This window comes from Labeo rohita, chromosome 13 (assembly GCF_022985175.1).
Source record: "Labeo rohita strain BAU-BD-2019 chromosome 13, IGBB_LRoh.1.0, whole genome shotgun sequence".
In the NCBI taxonomy this organism is placed as follows: Eukaryota; Metazoa; Chordata; class Actinopteri; order Cypriniformes; family Cyprinidae; genus Labeo; species Labeo rohita.
In genome coordinates, this window is record NC_066881.1 from 28,354,024 (window position 1) to 28,378,758 (window position 24,735).

General features: G+C 37.4%; 2 protein-coding genes across 2 annotated transcripts in view; both read left to right on the forward strand.

Annotated features, from left to right (window-relative positions):
• Positions 1 to 364: 364 nt before the first annotated feature.
• nkx1.2la (NK1 transcription factor related 2-like,a) lies at positions 365 to 3,308 on the forward strand. Its single transcript, XM_051125242.1, has 2 exons — positions 365 to 596; positions 2,716 to 3,308. The coding sequence occupies exons 1-2, from the start codon at positions 365 to 367 to the stop codon at positions 3,306 to 3,308; spliced, it is 825 nt and encodes a 274-aa protein (XP_050981199.1).
• A 19,720-nt stretch (positions 3,309 to 23,028) lies between these two features.
• prkg1a (protein kinase cGMP-dependent 1a) overlaps positions 23,029 to 24,735 on the forward strand; it is a 71,492-nt gene continuing 69,785 nt past the window's right edge. The window contains exon 1 of the mRNA XM_051125233.1: positions 23,029 to 23,717. Within this exon, the coding sequence (XP_050981190.1) occupies positions 23,464 to 23,717 (254 nt within the window). The 5' untranslated portion in view covers positions 23,029 to 23,463. The remainder of the gene's footprint in view (positions 23,718 to 24,735) is intronic.

Genomic DNA, 24,735 nt, shown 5'->3' on the forward strand with positions numbered 1-24,735 from the left:
GATTATGCAAGGGGTCTTGGCTAAACACACTGTGCAAACTGAAGAGTGTATGCTAAGGATTAGATGCAACAGTTTCTTGAGTTATGCCACTTGTCAGCCTGGGAACTTGTCCTTATTGTATTGATTGAAATGAGCGCAGGTTTAAGTACCGAATGCTCTCAGCCAATCGAAAGGGATCCCGTTAAACGCTCACGCGTTCACGCGTCTCCTCTAATGGACCTGTTAAAGAGCTCAAGCATACCTTCATCCACTGACATCTGACCGAAGAGCCTCAGATCCGACCAGAAGCTGCATCCACTTCACGTGTCTGCTTAGTAAGAGAATACAGCAATAAGATATCAGAAATACTACTGGAATTTGGAAAATGCTCGAGTATCAGGAGTCCGGAATGAAAACAACATCAGGTCATCGGATTTCCTTTTCGATTATTGACATATTGGATCCTAAAAAGTTCACAAGTAAAAAAACACATGCCGTGTCGGAGAAAGAACGGACGTTACCTTCAGAAAACACAGAATTTGGAAGTTTGGAAGAACGGCACAACGGGAAAGAAAGTCCTGGGCAAGAGGAATCGCTTTCCATCTGCAAAAATATAGGTGAGGAAATATGATAAATAATAACCTAATCAGTGTGTGGGAATTATTTAGTGACTTTCAGAGGGGTGAACTTTTTAAATAATTTCTGTCTGTATTTTGTTTAAGGGGTTTGTTTTGCAATTTAAACAAAACACTAATATATTTCTGATGTGTAACTCTACAATGACGTGACACATAATGCTGCTTATGTTCGCGATCAGCGATAGAGAAGTTGTTACTATGGTTACCATCTGACTATCTTGACTTCGCGAGTGTAGATTTAGCGCACGCTGCTAACTTGAAATCCAACTTTTGTGGTTACTAAAGCATTGTTTTGAAAAGCTATTAAAACGTAGTCTACTTTTGTTAAAATAATGCATATTTTTCGAGACCTTCACAACCTTTGTCTTTTGGGGTTACGTCTTTTAGAGATGCCATATACTCTATAATTCTGAACAAAAACACTACATTTTTATTTTGTAAAATATGCCTAGATGTGTTTGTATGCATTGCATGTGCATAGTAAAAATAATACGGTTAAACAAGATTTTTGGCTGTGTATCTCTTCCAAACAGATCTTTTGTGTTATATTGTGTCATTAGATTGTAGAATTTGACCTTCCCTTCATTTCCAAGACTGCGTTTTCTTTAAGCAGCCGTAGCTGAGTAAGTGATTGCCATTGGGACAGTCAGGGCAGATAATTGTTTAAATCGTCCCATTGAGGATGCCTGCGCTCACTTTGATCGATATCCCATTACTGGATGCTGCATATCTCCCTCCAGCAGCTTGCGGCTCCAAACTTCAAACCCCTGCCATGTCTGATCCCAAATATCGTTCGATTAAAACTTCCCTTTAAATAGATGACATTTATCGATCTGCCGACAAATATGAAACTCCATTAGCGCGTCATGGCTGGATGGCAGAGCTGGATTTAACTAGGGTTTCTTTCCGCAACATGACATTTGAGGCGATTTGTGATTTTGAAATTGTTGAGGGATTATGGCCCATTCTGCGTCAGTCTTTTCTTGAAATCCACACACAGTAACAACCTCCCCCCATTCCTGTACAGGACCTTTAGTACGGCGCTCCTCACATCCATTCGTTTAATTCTCATCACATTTATAGCTGCCAGTTACTTTGCTTCAGCTGATCACAGGAAATATGTATTTTGATTTATGTTATCTTATGTTTATTGTATTTTTTTAACGAAATTGTAGGGCTTAATATAATTTTTTCCAATAGCAAACCGCATTAATTGGCCAAAATTCTGTTCTATTAATTAAAAATCTCACCTTTATTTATATATAGCGCTTTTAACAATACAGATGGTGTAAAAGCAGCTTTACAGTATTAAATAGGAAAACTAGTGTGTAAAAATATATAGTTTGTAGTTTACATTACATTATCTGATGAATTTGTAATTCTGATTATTATGACCTCATACCAATTTGAATAATAATAAAAAAGACTAATGCCTTACTTAATCAATGCCAGTCAAAGCAACAATCAGAACGCCCTAGCAATGCCTTGGCTATGCATCTGACTATGTTTAAGGCCTATCCACCTTATACTTTAACGCGGAAGTAAGCCGCTATAGGGAAATAACCAGAAGAATAACAACGTAAACGGTAAGACTGTTTGCTCTACAAACCAGTGTGGTCATACTTAAGCTAATACATTAAAATAATATGGTAAGACACACCAATTTGCAGTATCAAGCAACAAAACAAGCGGTTTTGTACAGATAAAAATGGCTGGATGCTGGTGAGACCCGAAGCCAGACCCATACAATTTACAAATGGCCGCACCCACTCTTACAGGAAAGAAAATATGTATATCCTTACCATTTCAAGCCTTTAAAGCAAATGTAAACTTTCAGATAACGTAAGCCAAGGTCAAAAAAATGTTTGTTCTGATGATAGATAGATAGATGGATAGATAGATGATAGATAGATGGATAGATAGTTAGATGGATAGATGGATAGATAGTTAGATAGATGGATGGATGGATGGGTGGATGGATGGATGGATTTTCCACTGTCTTCTTGTATTCTTCGCTTGTATCCTCAGAAATTAAATACAATTACTAAAAACATTACCTGTCTGAAAGAGACTTAATATATATATTTTTTATTGACAGGTGATCGATCAACTGATGACCATCAAAGTTGCGTCAGACTCCATCCTCCTGATCCAGATGTTGACTTGGACTCATCAGCCTCGCTCAGAAATTTAAGATCGGGCTTTTCTCCTTGTGAAGATCCGGATGAGGCAGGTGAAGAGCGAACCGTTCCAGCGCCGGATGATCTTTCGCGTCAGCGGCGGCGTCGCTCCGATCACAGCTGCGCGAAGCCGCGACGCGCCAGAACCGCCTTCACATACGAACAGCTGGTGGCTCTGGAGAACAAATTCCGCGCTACGCGTTATTTATCCGTATGCGAGCGACTAAATCTCGCGCTGTCTCTGAGTCTAACCGAAACCCAAGTCAAGATTTGGTTCCAGAACCGAAGAACCAAGTGGAAAAAGCAGAACCCTGGTGCTGAGAGTTCCCTGCAACCCGGCACGAACATCAGCCCGACCTGTGGGTCCACAACTGCCCTCCACCCTCCATTCAGCACCGGGAACGTCATCTTTCATTCTGGCCCAGTGCACCTGGCATCTTCCGGTGGGCTTTTGCATCCGTTTTTGCCCGATGGTTTTCTCCAGCCAGCATTCTTCCCACCACACTTATGAACTCTGGAAGGAGAAATGATCATAGACTACGTGTAAATGTGAATTTATAAAGTGGATTACTTGTTCGGTCATCCTCTACGGGATGGGATTAGTCTTGGCTTGATGTATTAATTAATTAGGCCTAAAATTAATTTATATGTAACTGTTTACACTGATAGCTGTGAGCAGAAATATGTGACCCTGGACCACAAAACCAGTCATATAGGCTTAGGCATATAAGTTTTTGACATTGAGTTTTATACCTTAACTGAAAGCTTAAGCTTAACTGAAAATAAATAAGCTTTGCATTGAAGTATGGTTTGTTAGGATAGGACAATATTTGGCCGAGATACAACTATGTGAAAATCTGGAATCTGAGGGTGCAAAAAATATAAATACTAAGAAAATCGCCTTTAAAATTGTCCAAATGAAGTTCTTAACAATGCATATTTTGCTAATTTTGAGCCATACAATGTATTTTTGGCTATTGCTACAAATATACCCGTGCTACCTAAGACTGGTTTTGTGGTCCAGGGTCACATATAGTTGAGATGGATCCAAACCTGGGCCTCAAGAATGAAAAATCTGAAAGATCTGCTCACTCAAATGCAGTTGTAAAAATAGATGATCTGAGAATCGTATCATGGGCTAACCCACCTTGACATCCACTGTAAATCTTAAAGCTGATTGTATATATGTATCTTTCTTTTGTATATATTGTTCCTGTTAGCAGTTTGATACATTACTGTGGATTAATAGCATAAATTCTTTAAATAACTTGAAATTAAAATCATTGATGTTCATTACAATATGTAGAAACATGTTAATGAGGTCATCAATAAAATCAGACTAATGGTTATTTCTTTTTTTGTATCATTCAGATATAGACAACATATATAGGGCGACAGTGTATCAATTTCTCCGAATCTCTGTAATAGTAGATTTTTTTTATTTTGTCTACAGTCCTATACATCCCAAGCAGATAGGTTACCGTCTATTCTCTTCATAAACACTAGATGGCGTTACATGAAAACTTGTAGAAGAGTTGGAGACTTCATATAATGGTGACATGAACAATATATTATATTATATTATAATATATATATATATATATATATATATATTTTTTCCTCAGGCAATCTACAGATGTATGCAAACAAAGCACACTTATGGTGTTCAGAATAACACATTAATATAGACAACTACTATTGCTGCAGTATTTAGTTGTATTTGTACTGAAATTGAGTAGTGTGTATATTGTGCACAGTTTGCAGATTTCCTCTCTAGATCAGTGGAGCAGCAGGAATAACAGCTTTAAAGAGTCTGAGATCAAGAGGGCCTGGGAAATATTGATCTAAATGGCAGTGCGGGCAACTAGTACATTACTGAGGCAGAGCTATAACACAATATGACCACTAGAGGACAGTGCACACTCAGATGTCATTAGATTGATTTAATTGAATTCATTTTAATTGTTTAATCTTACAATATCACTTTAGATTCTGTTTTTACATCACAGAGGATCTGACACATGTTTTCTTAAGAAATATTTGACTAGCTAGTAGTATTGTTCTAACAGATTTAAATTAAACACCTTTAATTTCGATAAAATTATTGGAGGGTTAGTATGCAAGTCTACACCAAATTAATCTTCGAATATTTCATAAACCGAAGGGTTCAGTTCAACTTTCAAATCATGTGTTTTCTCAGCAGAGTTGATCAGACATTCTCTCATCCTTTGGAACTGATTCCGACACACTGTACAAGTTGTTTTCCAAGTTCATGTTTTTTTTTTGTTTTTTAGACCATGATATGTGGGTTGTGTGTGTGTGTTTGTGTAGGAGTGAAGTAGGAGTTGAGTCCAGCCCTTATGGCCTGTGTGTTTTTCTGGCTGAGTGACATTCTGTATTGTCCTGGCTCTCGTTTCATCAGCCTGTTCTCCAATCTGGAACCCTGTCGATCCTCACCACCTCCTGCAGATTTCATGTGATATCCATCACTTCAGTTCTTTTACATGTATAAAACTTAAGATGTTTTCAAACAGTGTTTGTATACAGTATTTCGTTGATTTGTTTTGGATTGTTTTACCTTTGAAGTTAAGACAAAATTGTGAAGTTTCGAGGTTCTCATAAAAGTAGTGAGATCAACTAAACTGTCTTCTAATACATATTTTAATATGTATATATTAATAATTATTTCTAGTTCCATTATGCATAAAAAACTTTTTTTTCCCCTCCAAAGATGGCCATTTAAACTAGTCAAAATAGAGAACTAACTAAATATATAATATTTATTGACATTATGTTTGACCCTGGACCACAAAACCAGTCATAAGAGTTTGTATGGTTTGTTAGGATGGGACAATATTTGGTCGAGATACAACTATGTGAAAATCTGGAATCTGAGTGTGCAAAACATCAAAATACTGAGAAAATCACCAGTTGTCCAAATTAAGTTCTTAGCAATGCGTATTACTAATCAAAAATTAAGTACAGTAATTTACAGTAGGAAACTTACAAAATATCTTAACTGAACATGATTCTTACTTAATAGCCTAATGATTTTTGGCATAAAAGAAAAATCCATAAATTTTGACCCCTACAATGTAGTTTTGGCTACTGACAAAAAGTAGTTTTTAAATAAATAAGTGTGTGGTGTGTCCTCCTGACTACCAGAAAAAAACGTTTTGTGAATTTAGTTTTTTTTTTTTTTTTTTTCATGTAATTATATTTTTTATAAATATTATAGCACAAGAAAAATTGGAAAAATAACATTTTTGAAAAATTATATATATTTTTATGTTATGCTATAGAGGACAACAGGACTTTGTAATGAATAAATAAAAATACATGAATAGACATAAAAAGGCAAAAACACTGGGATTTAATTTTTTTTAAATTTTATTTTATATGTATCTATATACTGTAATTAATCTGCATATTATTGTGTTTTTGGGGCAACGTACTGAAAAAAGAAGTGTAATAACGGGAGTAATAATTTAAAAGATTTTCATAATAAGATCTAATATTTCATAAGAATATTAATATTATGTGGCGCTGCAACGTGATCTCATAATTCGTATATATTTTACGTGGTTAAGTGGTTCTACGAAACGTACATTTACTTATGTTTTTACGGACATTAAAACGTACAATACTAACGTATTTACAGCATCTAAGCGTACGAATACATGCGTATTTTCAGCATTTAAACGTACAATATTAACGTATTGACGACGACACCTAAAAATGAACCCTCATGAATATTGAAATCGCGGCATTAATTTTATTATTGTTGTTTTAGTTGTCATACCAATGGCCTTATGTTTTCAATTGCATTATTAAATTGTTTATTCGTTTACTTAATATGAAATAACATATCGTTCTGCTCTGTGTGATTTCTGCTGCCAGTTAGTTTCCAAGAATAGGCCTAAATAATGTTAAACAAGACTACACTTTAAAAATGATTAACATTGCTGCAATCATTTAACCTTTACTTGTCACGTAATGTTTGCTTTGTTTGCTTTGCTTGCCATGGGCCCGCGCTGAATGAAGCGTCGCAGTTTCAATGTTACAATGTTGCAGTTTTAAACAACAGGTTTTACGGCAGGATATTCGAACGCTCATTGGCTCTCGCCTGCCTTTGTCACAGATTGCTACACGTAGTGTTTCTGGTAAATTGCTTTTGAATGATGCGCGCGCGCCCTCATGGAGTGGATAGGAGGGATAACAATCTGGATACGGGTTTTCAACCGCAGTAAAGATAGTTTGCGGTTTGATATTCGAATTTCTTTTGGCTATAAATATATAGTGCGCTGTCATAAACATGCAAATAATCCCGAATGTTGTTCTCCATGATTTGTGAATTGTGGTGATGCTGTGCCTTTTGGCCGAAATCATTTTTTTTTTTTCGATGTGACTCTTAATTTTATAATGCTTATAGCTCCGAAAGTTGGAAACTTAGCAGACTGAAACCAGTGTCATCTTAAACAGCTTGATCTGTGAATTTTTTCACAGCAAAGCTCTTGTCCGTAACCCCCTTGGTAAGTCCGCTATAGTAAGGAATGTGAAAAATTACGCTCTTCATGTTTAACGTGTTTTACCATTAAACACGCAGACTGCTTGAGTACAAAACCATTGTTTTTAAGTCAAACTCGATTTGTGAAAACTTTCACAATCGCTATTTATTGCGTAACAGTGTTTCTTTATGCTCTGCTCTCTTTTTCTTCTATCATAATGTCACACGGTGCTGTTCCAGTGAATAACGGTTTTCCAAGGCCTTAGATAAATCATATACATCTCTAATGAACGTTTCACATACGAGGAAATGTTTCACGGTTTATTTTTTTGTCAGTTGATCCTTCCTGAGCCCTTATGTACTATTCTGATTTGTGAGTCACTAAAATCACTATTCTGATCTGTGAAAACTTTCACAGATCAGTACTGGTCAGCTGACCCTTCCTTGAGTCATGTATATCACTATTCTGATTTGGGAAAACTTTCACAGTTCAGTACTGGCCAGCTGACCCTCTCCTGGGTCACTAACATAACTATTCTGATCTGTGAAAACTTTCACAGGTCAGTACTGGTCAGCTGACCATTTCCTGGGTCACTAATATCACTATTCTGATTTGTGAAAATTTCCACAGGTCAGTACTGGTCAGCTGGCCCTTCCGTGAGTCAAGTACATCACTATTCTAATCTGTGAAAACTTTCACAGTTCAGTACTGGTCAACTGACCCTCTCCTGTTTCATGTACATCACTATTCTGACCCAAACTGAACTGTGAATTTTTTCACAGATCAAAATAGTGATGTTACTGACTCAGGGAAGCGTCAGCTGACCAGTACTGAACTGTGGACGTTTTCACAGATCAGAATAGTGATTAATATGACTCAGGGAAGGGTCAGCTGACCAGTACTGACCTGTGAAAGTTTTCACAGATCAGAATAGTGATGTTAATGACCCAGGAAAGGGCCAGCTGACCAGTACTGATTTGTGAAAGTTTTCACAGATCAGAATAGTGATGTTAGTGACCCAGGAAAGGGCCAGCTGACCAGTACTGATCTGTGAAAGTTTTCACAGATCAGAATAGTGATGTACATGATTCAGGGAAGGGTCAGCTGACCAGTACTGACCTGTGAAAGTTTTCACAGATCAGAATAGTGATGTTAGTGACTCAGGGAAGGGTCAGCTGACCAGTACTGATCTGTGAAAGTTTTCACAGATCAGAATAGTTATGTTAATGACCCAGGAAAGGGTCAGCTGACCAGTACTAACCTGTGAAAGTTTTCACAGATCAGAATAGTGAGTAATATGACTCAGGGAAGGGTCAGCTGACCAGTACTGACCTGTGAAAGTTTTCACAGATCAGAATAGTGATGTTAATGACCCAGGAAAGGGCCAGCTGACCAGTACTGATTTGTGAAAGTTTTCACAGATCAGAATAGTGATGTTAGTGACCCAGGAAAGGGCCAGCTGACCAGTACTGATCTGTGAAAGTTTTCACAGATCAGAATAGTGATGTACATGATTCAGGGAAGGGTCAGCTGACCAGTACTGAACTGTGAACGTTTTCACAGATCAGAATAGTGATGTTACTGACCCAGGAAAGGACCGGCTGACCAGTACTGATCTGTGAAAGTTTTCACAGATCAGAATAGTGATTAATATGACTCAGGGAAGGGTCTGCTGACCAGTACTGATCTGTGAAAGTTTTTACGGATCAGAATAGTGATGTACGTGACTCAGGGAAGGGTCAGCTGACCAGTACTGATCTGTGAAAGTTTTCACAAATCAAAATTGTGATGTAATTGAATCAGTGAAGGGTTAACTGTCCAAAATTGCTCTGTGAAATTTGTCACAAATCAGAATAGTACATAAGGGCACAGGAAGGATCAACTGACAAAAAATAAACTGTGAATCATTTCCTCATACGTGAAACGTTTATTAGAGATGTATATGATTTATCTAAGGGCTTGGAAAACCGTCATTCACTGGAACAGCACCATGTGATATTATGATAGAAGAAAAAGAGAGCAGAGCATAAAGAAACACTGTTACGCAATAAATAGCGATTGTGAAAGTTTTCACAAATCGAGTTTGACTTAAAAACAATGTTTTTGTACTCATGCAGTCTGCGTGTTTAATAGTAAAATACGTTAAACATGAATAGCGCCTATTTTTCACATTCCTTACTATAGCGGACTTACCAAGGGGGTTACGCACAAGAGCTTTGCTGTGAAAAAATTCACAGATCAAGCTGGTTAAGATGACACTGGTTTCAGTCTGCTAAGTTTCCAACTTTCGGAGCTATAAGCATTATAAAATTAAGAGTCGCATCGAAAAAAACTGATTTCGGCCAAAAGGCACAGCATCACCAGAATTCACAAATCATGGAGAACAACATTCGGGATTATTTGCATGTTTATGACAGCGCGCTATATATTTATAGCCAAAAGAAATTCGAATATCAAACCGCAAACTATCTTTACTGCGGTATATTACCGGCAATTAACAATTTAAAATCTGCTCTGCACCTCATACAAGACTACTGTATTCCGCCAGAGAGTACTGCGGCTGCAACGCATCGTTAATTGGTTTATTTTTGGTAAGTTACTGCTTTTGACATTTTTGCATTAAATAAATGATTGTAATTGCATTTATCTGTCTGTCATGTTATACTGTCGTTCTTCATACTGTACAGAAATAGTTATGGTTAGGTTTAGAGGTAGGAGAGAGATTTTTAATGCTATGTTTTTACTAAAATGGTCATTTCCATGCATATTTCGGTCAAATACGTTTTATATCTTTTTGTATTCGCTATAAAATGGGTAGATTTAGGTTTGGGGGTAGGTTAAGACATCTAAAAATCTATATCACTTATTGATAAAGTGATGATAAAGCGTTGATGCGAATATCTTTTGAAATAAGGGATATGTAATTAGTTGAAGTTTTTTAGCTAAAAATACGTAGCGATTTGTACGTTTTGAACGTTGAAATACGTCTTAAGTACAAAATGTACGTTTTGTGTTGGTAAATGTTACGTATTAATACCTACGCATAACAAATAATCACAAAACCAGTCATAAGTGTCAGTTTTTTAAAATTGAGATTTATACATCACCTGAATACTGAATAAATAAGCTTTCCATTCATATATTTGTTAGGAAAGAACAATATTTGTCAGAGATACAACTATTTAAAATTTACAGATAATGTTCTCACTCCCATGTCATCTAAGATGTTCACGTCTTTCTTTCTTTCTTCAGTCGTAAAGAAATTGTGTTTTTTGAGAAAAACGTTTCAGGATTCCTCTCCAAATAATGGATTTATATGGTGCCCCTGAGTTTGAACTTCCAAAATACAGGGCTCTAAACAATTCCACCTGAGGAAGAACAGTCTTATCTTGCGAAACGATCTGTCATTTTCTAAAAATTTTTACAATTTATATATACTTCAATGAATGTATATACTTATATACTACAAAATCGCTGCAGAAGTACCAACCTAGTGTTTACAAAGTGAACCTGCAAAGGTCAAACGCCCTTTACAAAAAAGGGTAAAACAACGATATAGGACGATTTTGAAGTTGGAAGAGAAAAAGAGGTAGGAGTTTTTCGACATATCCTAACTGTATTGACCTGGGAAAAACCGGGAGTTCATGTAGACCTAGACAAGACGAGCGTTTGAGGTTAGAAAGTATTAGATAAGAAACTTATTCCTCGGCTGACATCGCTTAGAGCCCTTTAAAGCTGCATTTAAATAGAATTTTGGAAATTCAAACTCTGGGGCATCATGGAAGTCCATTATATGAATTGGAATCCTGAAATGTTTTCCTCAAAAAACATAATTTCTTTAAGACAAGAAAGAAAGACATGAAAATCTTGGATGACAAGTGGGTGAGTACATTTTTGTTCTGGAAGTGAACTACTCCTTTAAAGTTGTCCAAATGAAGTTTTTAGCCATGCATATTACTAATCAAAAATTAAGTTTTGATATATTTGCGTTAGGAAATTTACAAAATATCTTCATGGAACATGATTCTTACTTAATATCCTAATGATATTTGGCATATTTCTTTTATGCCCAAAATCATTACGATACTAAGTAAAGATCATGTTCCATGAAGATATTTTGTAAATCGATAATTCTGACCCATACACTGTATTTTTGCTACAAATATACCCGTGCTATTTAAGACTGGTTTTGTTGTCCAGGGTCACATGTAATTTCTTTCCCTATTCACTTGTTGTGAATATGCGTAATAAACATGGTTTAATGTGTCCTCTACAGTGAGCATGTATGAAATCAATGTCTTGTTTTGTAACAGAAAGTCATATTTTGATTTGAAACCCCATAACAATTTCTCAAGATGTTGATTTATGACAATCAGTCAAGTTATTTGTCGCATCCACTTTCTTTTAGCACGATCCAACTGAGATGAATGGAAATGCTAATGGATTTCCCTCTCCAGGTATATTAATTGCATGCTAAAATTAAAGGGGAACGTGTTCAACATAATTTGATAAGTCATTATTTTTCCATTTATGTTTAGTTAAGGTAATGGTGTGGAAATTACACACTTTACTGTTAAGAAATAGTCTATTCTTTTTTGCACAAGAGTGTGTGTGGGAGGAGCATATAGTGAATACTGTGAGTGAGAGAGATGGCAGGGTGGGAGATTTACAGTGTGCTGCTCTATTTTGAGGCAGCTGGGAAAACAGTGAAGTGTTTTGGTCAAGGAATGGCTTGTGAGTGTATGCCAAGGGCTTCTCCAGTCACCCTGTTCCTCTCCCATTGTTTCATGGAATGCTGGGATACATGTGGCCTAATGTGGGGCAGTTCAGTCATGCACAAAAAGCTGAAGCAATGCTGCCTGATAGCTATTTCCCTAAAATGTGATTTGTGAGTGTGCAGTACATTCCATTTGTAGACATCTTTAAACACAAGGAGGACCACTTCACGTAGAGGCTCCTACACAAACATGTACAGACAAAGATGAGACGCAGACTCTCAGGAGGAGTTTGGCGCTTTTTGTTTTGTCTGAAGAGATCTTTGTACATTAAATCATGCTTTTATTTTGGTCTTCAGCCCTAGGGCAATGTTTACTCTCGTGTCTGACTCGCACATCTAGCGTTCTTGTTTGTGTGAGCTCTCGTTGCGAGCAACTACACAGTCTGACGCAGTGGGGAACAGTAAGAGGACCATTAAACACAAAATATGAAAGCCTCCCTCCATGTGTGGTGTTCTTCAGATTTTAGCTTCTGTCTTTCTTTCCATTCTGTTTTTACTCACCTCAACAATAACTCAAGCTGGGTGTTTTTGTCTTTCCGTTCTGTGAATTGTTGCTTTTCAGATTGTATGATGTGACCGCAGTGGCATCTTGGCATCTCCGCCAAGTCAGACTGCGCTACTTCGACTGTCTTTTGTCAAAATGTGTGATTATTCATTTTAGTTAATACTGTTCCGACATCTTAAAGGAATAGTAAAAATGAAAATTTGCTTACCTTCAGGACATTTCAGATGTAGATGAGTTTAACATTACATCACTTGCTCACTGAATCCTCTGCAATGAATGGGTGCCGTCAGAATGAGAGTCCAAACAACTGATAAAAGCATCACCATAATCCACAAGTAATCCACACAACATGTATTGTGATGTTTTTATCAGCAGCACCCATTCACTGCAGAAGATCCATTGGTGGGCAAGTTATGTAATGGAAAATTTTTCCAAACATGTTCAGAAGAAAACACAATCTCATTTACATTTCATTTTTTTGTTGTTTGCAAATTTTCATTTTGTGAGCAAAATGCCAGACGCAGGCTAAGGATTCATCATATAAATGCAATTTTCGCCGTCAGTGAACATGTCACACTAAAGCTGCTGATTTTGCCCCTGTGATGGAAGAAACTCTCTAGGATCCTTCACATTGATGAGGCCTCTTGTCTTGATATCTTATGAATTGCCTTCCCTAAATTAACTTTGTATGAGATTAACTGATCCTGTGCGAGATATCTTTGTAGTAAATTATTCTTCCTCATGCACTCTGAGGCGGCACTTGCTGTTATGTGCCGATGCTTCTCTGAACGATCCCTGATTGAAAATTTCTGACTGCTGGGATTCACACTGAGAGTCAGATCGCTTGATTGTGCCCGTGTCTTGTTACAAAACACGACACTGCTTTATGTGGCAGCTGAGAGAGAACAGAAGGCATAAGTACTGAATGTGTTTGAATACAGGCATGTATGATGTTCACCTCTTTCCAGCAATTAATATTCAATCTTTATCAACAGGTAAAGGTATATTTATTGCATTTCACAGAAAATATAAGTGGTCTTTTCATGACATTCTGCTAGGTTGCTCTAGGTGGTCCAACTCACTGCCTGTTTTAAAGTACCGAGTACTTTCAACATTTTGAGCAATAGGGCCCTACACTTTTTTTTTATCTTTTCTTTTTTATTCAGAGATTCTTGTGTTTTAATTTTTCTGATAATCAAATGAAGGCATTAAACATTTATTTATTTTTAATAAAAAGAATACAACACGCTTTTTTTGCCAAACAAACAGAGGTTTCCTTTTTTTTACTGAAAAATTGTGTGAATATTCTGTTAATTTTTTTTTAATAATAATTGTAGTATTTTTTCTACAGTTAGGTGGTTAATCTTGTTGTAATATTTATTTTTAGCATTTAATTCTTATTTAAATTGGCCAGAAATAGGAATATATAAACACCAACTTTATACTGTACAAAAGTAACACAAGACTAATGTATTTCTGTTACATGTTAAACTGTACTTTTATTTTTGACAGGTTGCCCGGAAGTTTTTGTGTTTATACACTATGATATGATGCTTGTTTTCTCAAGTGAAACGGTAAAATTCACATGAAGTGACTATCACAGCAGCTCTGGAGATTAAGTTAGTGTGTTTATGTAGTCATATAGTGAGACGCAGATACCGAAAATCACCACAAGCGTCACGTGTGATTCAGTATTTGTGTAGTAAACACAACCGCGCGTGTCTCCGCCATTCATAGATAGAGAAGCAAACAGAACATGCCGGATTCATATTTAAACCATCCTTTTGCGTTTTAATATTCACAGACACTAGTCCATATCATGATTCAAATTAAGTAAGACCTGCTTTTGATTTATTCATCCAAAAATTAATGAATTCCGTGGCATTCAACGCTTTAGAGTAAATCTTATAGACTCCTACTTGAATAGACTCCGCCACCACCCCCTAATATAATGGCAGGGAAAACACTGGGTTTTTGAGGAAAACATTCAAAGATTTTTCTCCATATAGTGGACTTCAATGGGGATCAATGGGTTTAAGGTCCAAATTGCAGTTTCAATGCAGATTCAAAGGGATCCCAGCCAAGGAATAAGGGTCTTATGTAATGAAATGATCATCGTTTTCTAAGAAAAATACGAATGTATATACTTTTTAACCACAAATGCTTGTTTTGCACTAGCTTGACCTCACACATTACGTAGGCGGACATACCGACCATTTACAAAGCGAACGTGCAAAGAAAGTCAAACACCCTTTACAAAAAAAAAATGAGTTTTTCACCCTACCCTACATTTTTGAACCAAAGTACTCAGACGAAGAACTAACGTGTGTGACTTCCCCCCCCCCAAAAAAAGTATTTTCTTTGTGGCTGAAGAAAGAAAGACATGAACATCTTGGATGACATGGGGGGTGAGTAAATTATCAGGAAATTTTCATTCTAGAAGTGATTTTTTTCTTTTAATAGCTATAAGGTGACTATTGTTAGTGTGGTCATTTAGAAGAGTAATAGCAGTTTATTTAGTTCACGTCAGCAAATCCTCGAATCCCATCATTCAATCTGTAACGCATGAGACGTTACTTTACACTGAAAAAAACTGGTGTAGGAATACTGGTGTAGAAAACAGTTTTCACAAATAATTACAGAGAAACAGTAATGCTAAAAATGAAATTTTGAAGCAGAAAGACTGAAATAAAATTTTCTTTTAAAACAGTCCAATAATCTTTGTTGTATATATGACTAAAAATCTGTTTTAGTGCCTCTAATGACTGGGTTTGAGGGTTTCAGTAACACTGTGTTCCTTAGAAAGGCAGAACGTGAGAAGGAAAAGTTTATGGAAATGTTTTGGAAATGGTTTTATCTGTGTTTATTTAATTGATAGGGCAGTTCCTCAGGCAACACGTTTCATTATCTACATAATTGCACTGAAAATGACATGTTTTCATCAATCTCATTGTGTGTTATGTTCCCGAGAACCAGAAATTTTTTTTTTTTTTTTTTTTTTAATTAGTGGGCATAGTCATTCTGCACTCAATGTTATCAGATTTATTGGATGTTATTGCAAAGTTCTGCCAGCAGGGTCCCCATTGAGTGTTTGTTCCACTGAGTGAATTGTTTGGATTTGTTTTAGTGCTGTGTCCTGGAGTGTGACAGGCTACACTTTATCCAGCACTATGTTATATTCTAATTCTTTTAATCATGATCGTATGTGGAGTTCTTGACCTCGTATTACTCAGGTGGTCTTTAAATAGTCTTTTAAATTACCTGCAACAGCTAATAGGAAATTAAAAATAGTGAAACTGAATTTATCAGTGTATGTTACACTACACTAACTTTCATTTCCAGTGACTGTCAACAAGCCCTCAGTGAATAAAAAAAACTCAAATAATCCATTAATTCAGTACCTCACATTTTTGTCCTTATGTCATAAATTGCTTTTCTCCCCAGTTTCTTTATAATTTCTGTTCTGTTTGTTTTCTCTCTGTTTTTCTCAGCATGTTCGACAGGTGTTAACTGTCTGGAATGTGTGACCGGAAGCGGCAGTACATCTTGAGGCCCTACTAGATCAAACTCGGCAGTGGTCAGAGGTCAGAGGGCCCTCCTGAGCACTAAAACACCTGAGGCACAGCTCTTCCGTCAGAGACGTGGACCAGAGCGTGTTTACTCAGGGTGAGCATTGCAGTGAACAACAGAGCAGACAGACGTGACATAACAGAGCTATACTGAGCATGCTGGGACTACTGGAAATAGTGTGTTGTGTTTAGGGTTTTTGTGAAGAGAGTCTAAACCATGTGGGCTTGAGTTTCAGAGGTGATGTTGTTTGTGAGTCAAAGTTTAAGGCTTGTTTTAAGAGGGTCCGTCATGCAGTGATTTATGGAAGCCCCTAGAGCAGTCTACATCTATCTTTAGGAAGCCGGACATTTACGAGGACAATTTTGTTTGAGGGAATCAGTATTTTGGTGGGACAGCTGACCGCAGCTGACCTAGTGCTCACACACTGACTCTCCATAATGCCACAGTGTCATGCCTGACATACCTGCCTGAGGTCTCTACACACTCACACATACATTCACACACATATTTGCTGAGCTATTTAAATGAACACATACCACTGACTGCTATTTTTTTTATAGAATAATTGTAAAGTCAAGCTCCACCCATAAAATGTTTAATTATTTTTAGAATATATATATAAAACAAATGTGTGTGTAAACCTCTAACCCCACTCTTAAAATGTCTAATTATTTTTAGAATAATAAATTAAATTTAGAATGTGCTTTTCTCAAACCCAAAGTTCTAAATATATATATATAAAATAAAAACAAAAATAAACAGTGAGGTAAGCATCTCCAGAAAAACACGCTGGTACAGGTTGAGTCCAGCTGAAATATACCCCAGAGCCCAATCAGTTTGAGGAGTCACGCTGTGGAGGGACATTGTTCAGGACATAAACGCTTAAGAAAATAACATCTCGCTCCTCTAGAAATATATGATTCTCAAAATCTGCTTTGGACCGGTTTGCCCAGATCCCATCTGAACGGGTTTATTTTTAAACAAAGTTTCGACACTGCTAACCTCAGCCTTTACATTGATTTACTGCAGATGATAATACCACAAAAATAATGGAGAATCAGCAAATGTTATGTTCCTTCAGAAAACAAAAATGTTCTAGTTTTTTCACTGCTTTTAATAAATTGAATGTAATGTACAGTATCTTCATTATACCAGACAGACTTGAAAAATCTTGAATGTTCCTTTTCAGTTTGGAGTTTGGAGAGAAATATGTACAGATCAAGCACCGTTTACAAGCAAAATTCTTTCTAAACGGTTCTAAACAAATATGTCGGTGGATTTTGATGTGAGAGGACAACAGATGGACTTTTTCACTGAAGGAAGTGTTATTATGGATTATGAACTGGTATTCTGTCCAGAAGTGATGGTTTAAAATTCAAACTAATTGATGAGTTTGATGTTTCTTGCAATCACACAGCTTTTCACTTCACAAGAGTTGTGTGAATTACTTTATTACTTTATTATTGTGATGTTTTTATCAGCTGTTTGGACTCCTATTCTGACGACACCCATTCAGATTTGTTCCAATGAAAAAACAATTGCAAATTGTCATATTTGAGTAAACAGTTCCCATTAACAACAATATAAACTACACATTTTTGCATTTTACCCCTCATGGATGCATTAAAAAGTGCTCCCTTTAGTCTACACAAAAAGGAATATGGTTGTGATTAGGCCTTATCCATTCCAGTGCGTGTGCAGGATGTCCTCAGTAAGGATTAAGCCTTCATTAACTTCCACATGTTTTTCCACCCCTGAAAAATACACAGCAACTTATGTTCTCTGACAGCCTTTCCCGCCACTGTCTGCTAACTAGACATCTGCCTGCTGACCTTTCTCCAACGATTCCTTTCCCACTTGAGTGACAGACACGCACGTACACACACATACACACGTTCACCCTATACACCGTAGCGCCCACACACAGGAAGGGGCAGCGATGTAGACAGAGATTCTGTTTTTCCACTGTAGCTACAATTAGATCAGGTTATCTGAGGAAGGATTGTGACTGCGGTCTATGCCGCTCTGTCGCTGAAGTAGGGGGATCTGTTTGCTGTCTTTAGGTTCCTGCCAGGAAGAGGGTCCCACCGCGGCGTTATAGAGCACAGCCACACCATGTAAGGTCTGTAATGCTCCACTCACACACGTGTAAACACACACCATCACTCTACACCGCATACATCATAACCTGGCCTTTGAGCCCCCAAAAAAAATGGCAAAATTGAAACAGTGACCGATCTATCTATCTATCTATTGTTCTGTCTGTCGTTCTCACTTTCTATCCATGTATCTGTCGTTCTGTCAGTCTTTCTATCGTTCTATTTGTTCTTCTATCTAATCTATCTATCTATCTACCTATCTATCTACCATTCTATCTGTTGTTCTATCTAATCTATCTATCTATCTATCTATCTATCTATCTATCTATCTACCATTCTATCTGTCTGTCCATCTATCTATCTATCTATCTATCTATCTATCTATCTATCTATCTATCTGTCTATCTGTCTATCTATCATTCTATCTACCTATTGTTCTATCATTCTATCTATTCTATCTATCTATCTATCTATCTATCTATCTATCTATCTATCTATCCATCCATCCATCCATCCATCCATCATTCTATCTACCTATTGTTCTATCATTCTGTCTGTTGATCTATCTGATGCTCTACCTATTTATCCATCTATCTATCTATCTATCTATCTATCTATCTATCTATCTATCCATCTATCTATTGATCTAACTCTAGCTCTATCTATCTATCTGTCTATCTATCTATCTATTTATCTATCTATCGTTCTGTTCTTCCATCTATCTATCTATCTATCTATCTATCTATCTATCTATCTATTGTTCTATCGTTCTATCTGCCTATCTGTCATCTTTTGTTCTAGCTATCATGGTCTCCATTCTCACCGATGGTTTTAAAGGATCCAATAACATGACCCAGTATAGTGATAAGACATTTGGATTTAACTGGTCTTGACCTAAGATAAGAAAGGAGCACCAACAGAGTTTGTCTGGCTACCATCAGAGAAGCTGTTTTTTGGACTCTTAAGGAACAGGTCAAGAACGAAAGGCCAAATTTAAAACAGGGAAAGGACTCCAAAGTTAAGACCTATAAATTCCACCAGATGTGGGCAGTCCGTGAGAGGAAATCTGACGGTCTGACATAGCAGATCTTTTGGCTTTGTCCCTGCATGTTGATGTCCCTGACTGCACTGAGAGTAAATGAATGAGTAAGAACCTGAGTCAACGATCTGGTTGTTCACACTAAATACAGTGTACAAACTATTTCCCTAAAAGGCCAAGAAATAAGAAAGGGGGAACAGCTTGGTACCATCTAAACAATAACTTAAAGTAATAAATTGAAGTCCATGAAATGAAAACATCACAGTTCTAAGAAAGAGAAGAGATAATCAGCACATTTAAATAGTCCATTGGATGGCGTCCAATCTCTCACTGTTTTCCACACAGAATGAGGTCTAATAAGATGCCTCTACAAGACACCTGAGTAAGTGAAAATAATTCCCCTTTGAGAACAGCGTGTAAAAACACTCCTCTAAAAATATAACATGCCTAACCTGAGGGGAGACAACAGCGTGAGAAACGGAGAGAATAAGTGAGAAGCGAACACACACACACATAGACGGAGAAAGATGAAAGTAGGAGTCAGTTCAGTTTATATCAACCTGAATCTCCTCATTTAGAGAATGTGAGCACAGGCCGTGTGAAGTGACAGTCGATAAAATATAAGCAGACAGAGAGACAGTAATTAGCGTGAGCTTGACTCTCACACAGGCTCTGAGCCGACTGCTACGTTGTGACATTTCTCAAGCCTTGTTTTGTAAGGATGCATCTGGAAGCTGCTGAGAAGGGCGTCTACACCTCTAAGCTCAGAAAATTGACTCCCCCGTTTAAAAACAGAAATGTTTGCATAATAAATCAGCACAGGAAGCTTACAATATGCCGGTCTTTATCAAACTACTTTTGCATTCTCTGGAGAAAATATGAGTTGTGCTTACTTGTCTTCTTGATGCTGGAGTGTTCGTTTACGCTAATACAACTGTATTTACGAAGAGCTGTGACTCACAAGTTGTTCTGTACATACAGACATTGATTGGTCTGTATGGACACATAACAGAAATCAATCTGCTTTTATAGCCTTAAGTCGTGCCTGTAACCATAGCAACTGATGGCAGTAGTAAATATAAAGACTTTTTGTCTTTAGGGATTTAATTTTTAGTCTAAACTATTTTGGGCAGCTCCTGCTGCTTTCATCCTCCTGAGTATTCATCCAGAAACTCTCCAGTTCAGTTTTTTTTTTTTTTTTCCCCATTTAACAGAAATTGTGTCTTGATTTCCACTGGCACCTGCATAATACCCTTATTTAGTCATTTTTCATAACCTGAAATAGGTTTATGACTCTAATGTTAATGATTAACGCCACAGAATAACTCACAGTGTCTCATGCCATTTATGTGTCAATAATGTGACAGGCAACTATTTACCAGCTGCAGTTCTGTTCATATAGCACAATTAAATTAAACTAGAAAATGTATTATTAATTTTACTATGGAAATATATTAATTTTCACTATGAAAATGTACTGCTTATACTATGTAATGTAAAGGGGGGGAATATAAAATTAATCTAAATGAACAGAACTGAACAGAAATGTTTTAGCACTCCTTTCAGGACTACTGTGTGAACATGATATTCTGATATTGCAGGGACCTACTACAGTGCAAGTCTATGGCAATTTCTTTGCACTTTTTTTGGTCGCTTGGATAACTAGAAACACATGTTTCTTAACTAAGCTGCTTGAATTGAGGTATTCTTCATATCTGTAGCGCACGCTGTATGTATCATCAATAATAATAGTGTCCCATGCCTTAGCAAAGAACCACCAATAACACTCGATCACTGAACTCTTGATCAAGTCTGCTGTATTGGCCATATCTTCTTACTGACTTCCTGTATCCCAGATTTCAGAGCATAGCGGCAGAACTGATCAATGACTGACAGAACGTCCTCTGGTCCTGGAGCTCAGAGACATCCGATTGGGTTTCACTGAGAGGGAGGGAGAGAGAGACTGTATAACAGGAATGGGATGAGTAATGTCTGCGCCAGCACCACCCACCAGCCCCACCCCACCTAGCTTGTAATCCAATCCCTCCCTCAGGTGCACAGCAGTCCTGCGCTAATCACTGTGTCATCATTCGCACAGCAGGAGAGCCAGAGAATGAGTTCCTATCATATCTCTGTGATCACACCAAAGACGGCAGATTTTGAATCCTGCTTAACTGATAATGATAACATAAAACAATAATAAATATCTAGTGATTAGATCAAAAGTAAGGTAAATGCACAGGCACGAAATCTTACTGTAACATGCTTTAGCTGATTTAGGTTTTGTTTTACAGTGGTTTTACTTCTGATAAATGCTAAAACTTCCTTAACCAAGGTAAAGAACTGTTAACTTGCAACTTAGAGTGGCTTATTGTTTTATAGGCTGACTTTTTATAGAATATAATATTAATATAGAATGCACATTCACAGTGCCTTGGCTCTGAGCAATTTGTTTTATAATAGAGTACCGTTTTGTTTGGCTAGGGCTTCTTTTTTAGATTAAAATAAGTTTTCTGTGCATTGGGTGCCTTTCAAAGAAAAACAATAGATTGTTAGTCACCCTTTTCTTTCTATCCCAGCTTCTGAATTACAGCCCTCTCTCGTATGTGAAGAGGGATGATGCTTTCATATCATGGCTGGATGGTTATGAATGCACAATAGTCTACTGTATGTCTCTCAGAGTGCTCATAGAAATAAATAATGCTGCTACTGTGTTATCATAATACCAATCAGCTTCATTCAGTTCACAGGATAAAATGTTAAAACGGTTCTTCTTCTTTATAGATTGAATAATGATCTAAGATGCCTAAATATTACAGGATGTGATTCACGTGTCAGGTTGCACGAAGTTACGTCATCCATTCATCACATGACTGTGATGAAGAGCTGCGTTGATTTTAAAACTGTCAGGAGGTGCAAAGCTGAAATTGTTTTATCGTTTTTGAGCGTGTGGAAAAACACATGAAAAAACCTAAATACAACTCTTTATTTTATATTTTATGCAATTACAGACTTGAGGCACCAGATACTTGCATTACACGTCTGCTTTTAAACTGCCACTTCAGACTCGCGTCGCCTTAGTCCATCATTCTTCTCTGGTTGATTTAAACGAATCGGTTCTTTCGAACAGTTCGCTTCAGAGAACAGGTTCAATACGAAACGATTCTGTTCTTTATGTCCCGTGACATTCCGACGTGGCATTAAAAGATTTATTATAAGGATTTTACTGTAGTTTCTCTTGTCCTAGTTTATTTTGTTGCAGCAATGAATCACTTCATAAAAAATATTTAAAAAGTACATTTTAACAACGCTAAAATTAATCTGTTACACTCTAACAACTGCTGGGTTAAAAACAACCTAGTGCTGGGTAAAATATGGACAAACCCAGCGATTGGGTTCTATTTAACCCAGCAGTTTTTAGAGTGTATAAGGATATAATACAGTTCTAAGTATATGTGTTGACGTGACTAACTAACTCTGTTATTAGGCATTAAAGTAGGCATAACTAAGGTTTCAAAACCTTGATTCAGTCCATATCGGCTCACTCATCTGGGTCAAATCGGGATTGTTCGCGGTCCTCGGTTTAGTGAGTCGGTAACTCCCCGGACAGATTCAATTCTAATTGAGTGTTAAACCGATTCATTGAAGTGAATCCGACTCTTTCGAAGAACGATTCGGACACATACCGGACACTGCAAGTTGTCATATCAATCAGTGCGCGTTTGGTTTCTGACTGTACAGTTCACATATTGTTTTCCGCGGTTGTGATTCGAGTGCAAGTACGTTTATGCCGCCTCGGTGCTTTAAAATGCCAGTGTAAACGCACCTTATCGTGGTATACGTAGAATATACAGTTTCCGATGTGGCTTTTCATTCCCCCACTTTAGCCCCCCCAAGCACAAAAGTGAAACTCCGCCTATTCTGAAGACCCCGTGTGTGAGGAGACAGTCTGTACCCGGTATGGTGTGTGTTTTTGCAAGGGAATGATTGGGACAGAAGTGACCGACAGCGGGACCGACACCGACTCCCATTTCCAACTGTAAACACGTGGACAGATCAGCTGTTTTACACTGGAGCTTCACAACCAGAGCTCGTCTGGGCGCCTGATACAGTTTGAGAGCGCGCCTGGTTGATTTCAAGGGGATTAAAGTTTTTTTACTACCTCAGAATGAGCGATCTAGAGGAGGACTTTGCCAAGATTTTAATGCTGAAGGAGGAGAGGATACGAGATTTGGAAAGGCGTTTGCTGGAGCGAGAAGACGAAATTCACGAGCTGAAGAGAAAGCTGCACAAATGTCAGTCCGTTTTACCGTCCGCGCAGATCGGTCCTCGGACGCACCGCGCACAGGGAATATCAGCCGAACCGCAAACGCACCAGGATTTATCAAACCAAAGCTTAAGGAGAGTTGCCAAATCTGACAGGTGAGGTTTCGCAAGTGTTTAACCGTATGCGACTGATGCTTGATGGTTCTTGACTTTTAATGACTTTTAATAGTTTGACACTTCCTTGGCATTATTTGATTTGATTCCATCTGTAGATCATTAAGTGTAGTATTTGAGGTTGAGGATTCAGGACGTGAATGAAGAAACACTCATGATGACAGAGCATCTTTGTGAAGCTTCAGAGAGAGAGGAGGAGGTGGGGGAGATAGAGTGTATCATTGATCTAAACCATCATCATCATCATCAGCTCCCTGAGGGCTCCGAGCACAGGAAGCTTCGTGCATTATCGGCTTTTAGGGTTTGAACGCGTAGCGCCCAAGAGCCTGTCTCAGGATATTTAATACGCCATTAGAAAGTGCTTTGTTTGACCATATGCTTACCCTCCCATCAGCCCTATCCATCCGATTCTCTAAGCATCTTTGGATCTCAATGAACTTTTTAAAGGTTGCAAAAAATAATTTAGAAGTTTAGGACTTGGCTTACTGCTTTTGGCTTCTCAACTTTTGCTTACTTACAACTTATATATATATATATATATATATATATATATATATATATATTTCAAAGTCTTGCATGCATCTGTATTTACAGCCTAGTATTCAACGCATTTGCATCGTCAAAATGTCACCACAGACTCTGTCTATATGGAAATCCTTGCTTTCCAAGTTACAAATTGTGTTTGGGCTGAATCTCAGAAGACCCTGTGGAAAACATATCAGCATAACCTCACATTTGATTTGCATGCAGCAGTGCCCACAAGAGGGCAGAAGCTCTTTTGTTGTTGTTTCCTTCCATCACTTAAGGGCCATCACATCACTAATAACCAAAAGAACATTATAGTCTTCGTAATTGCATTTTAGGAATGCTACCCTTGGAGCATAGTACTGTATGTGCAATTATGTATTTGTGATAGTGTGAAGTTAGTATGAAGACAGATGTGTTGGTCTAATGACTTCTACCTTAATGATTTCATTATGGAAGAAGCAGAGGGATAGAA

Coding starts and splice junctions, on each gene's coding strand:
- nkx1.2la (XM_051125242.1), top strand. CDS start 365: ATGCTCGAGTATCAGGAGTCCGGAATGAAAACAACATCAGGTCATCGG. Junction 597..2,715: donor TTCCATCTGCAAAAATATAG/GTGAGGAAATAT, acceptor TTTTATTGACAG/GTGATCGATCAACTGATGAC.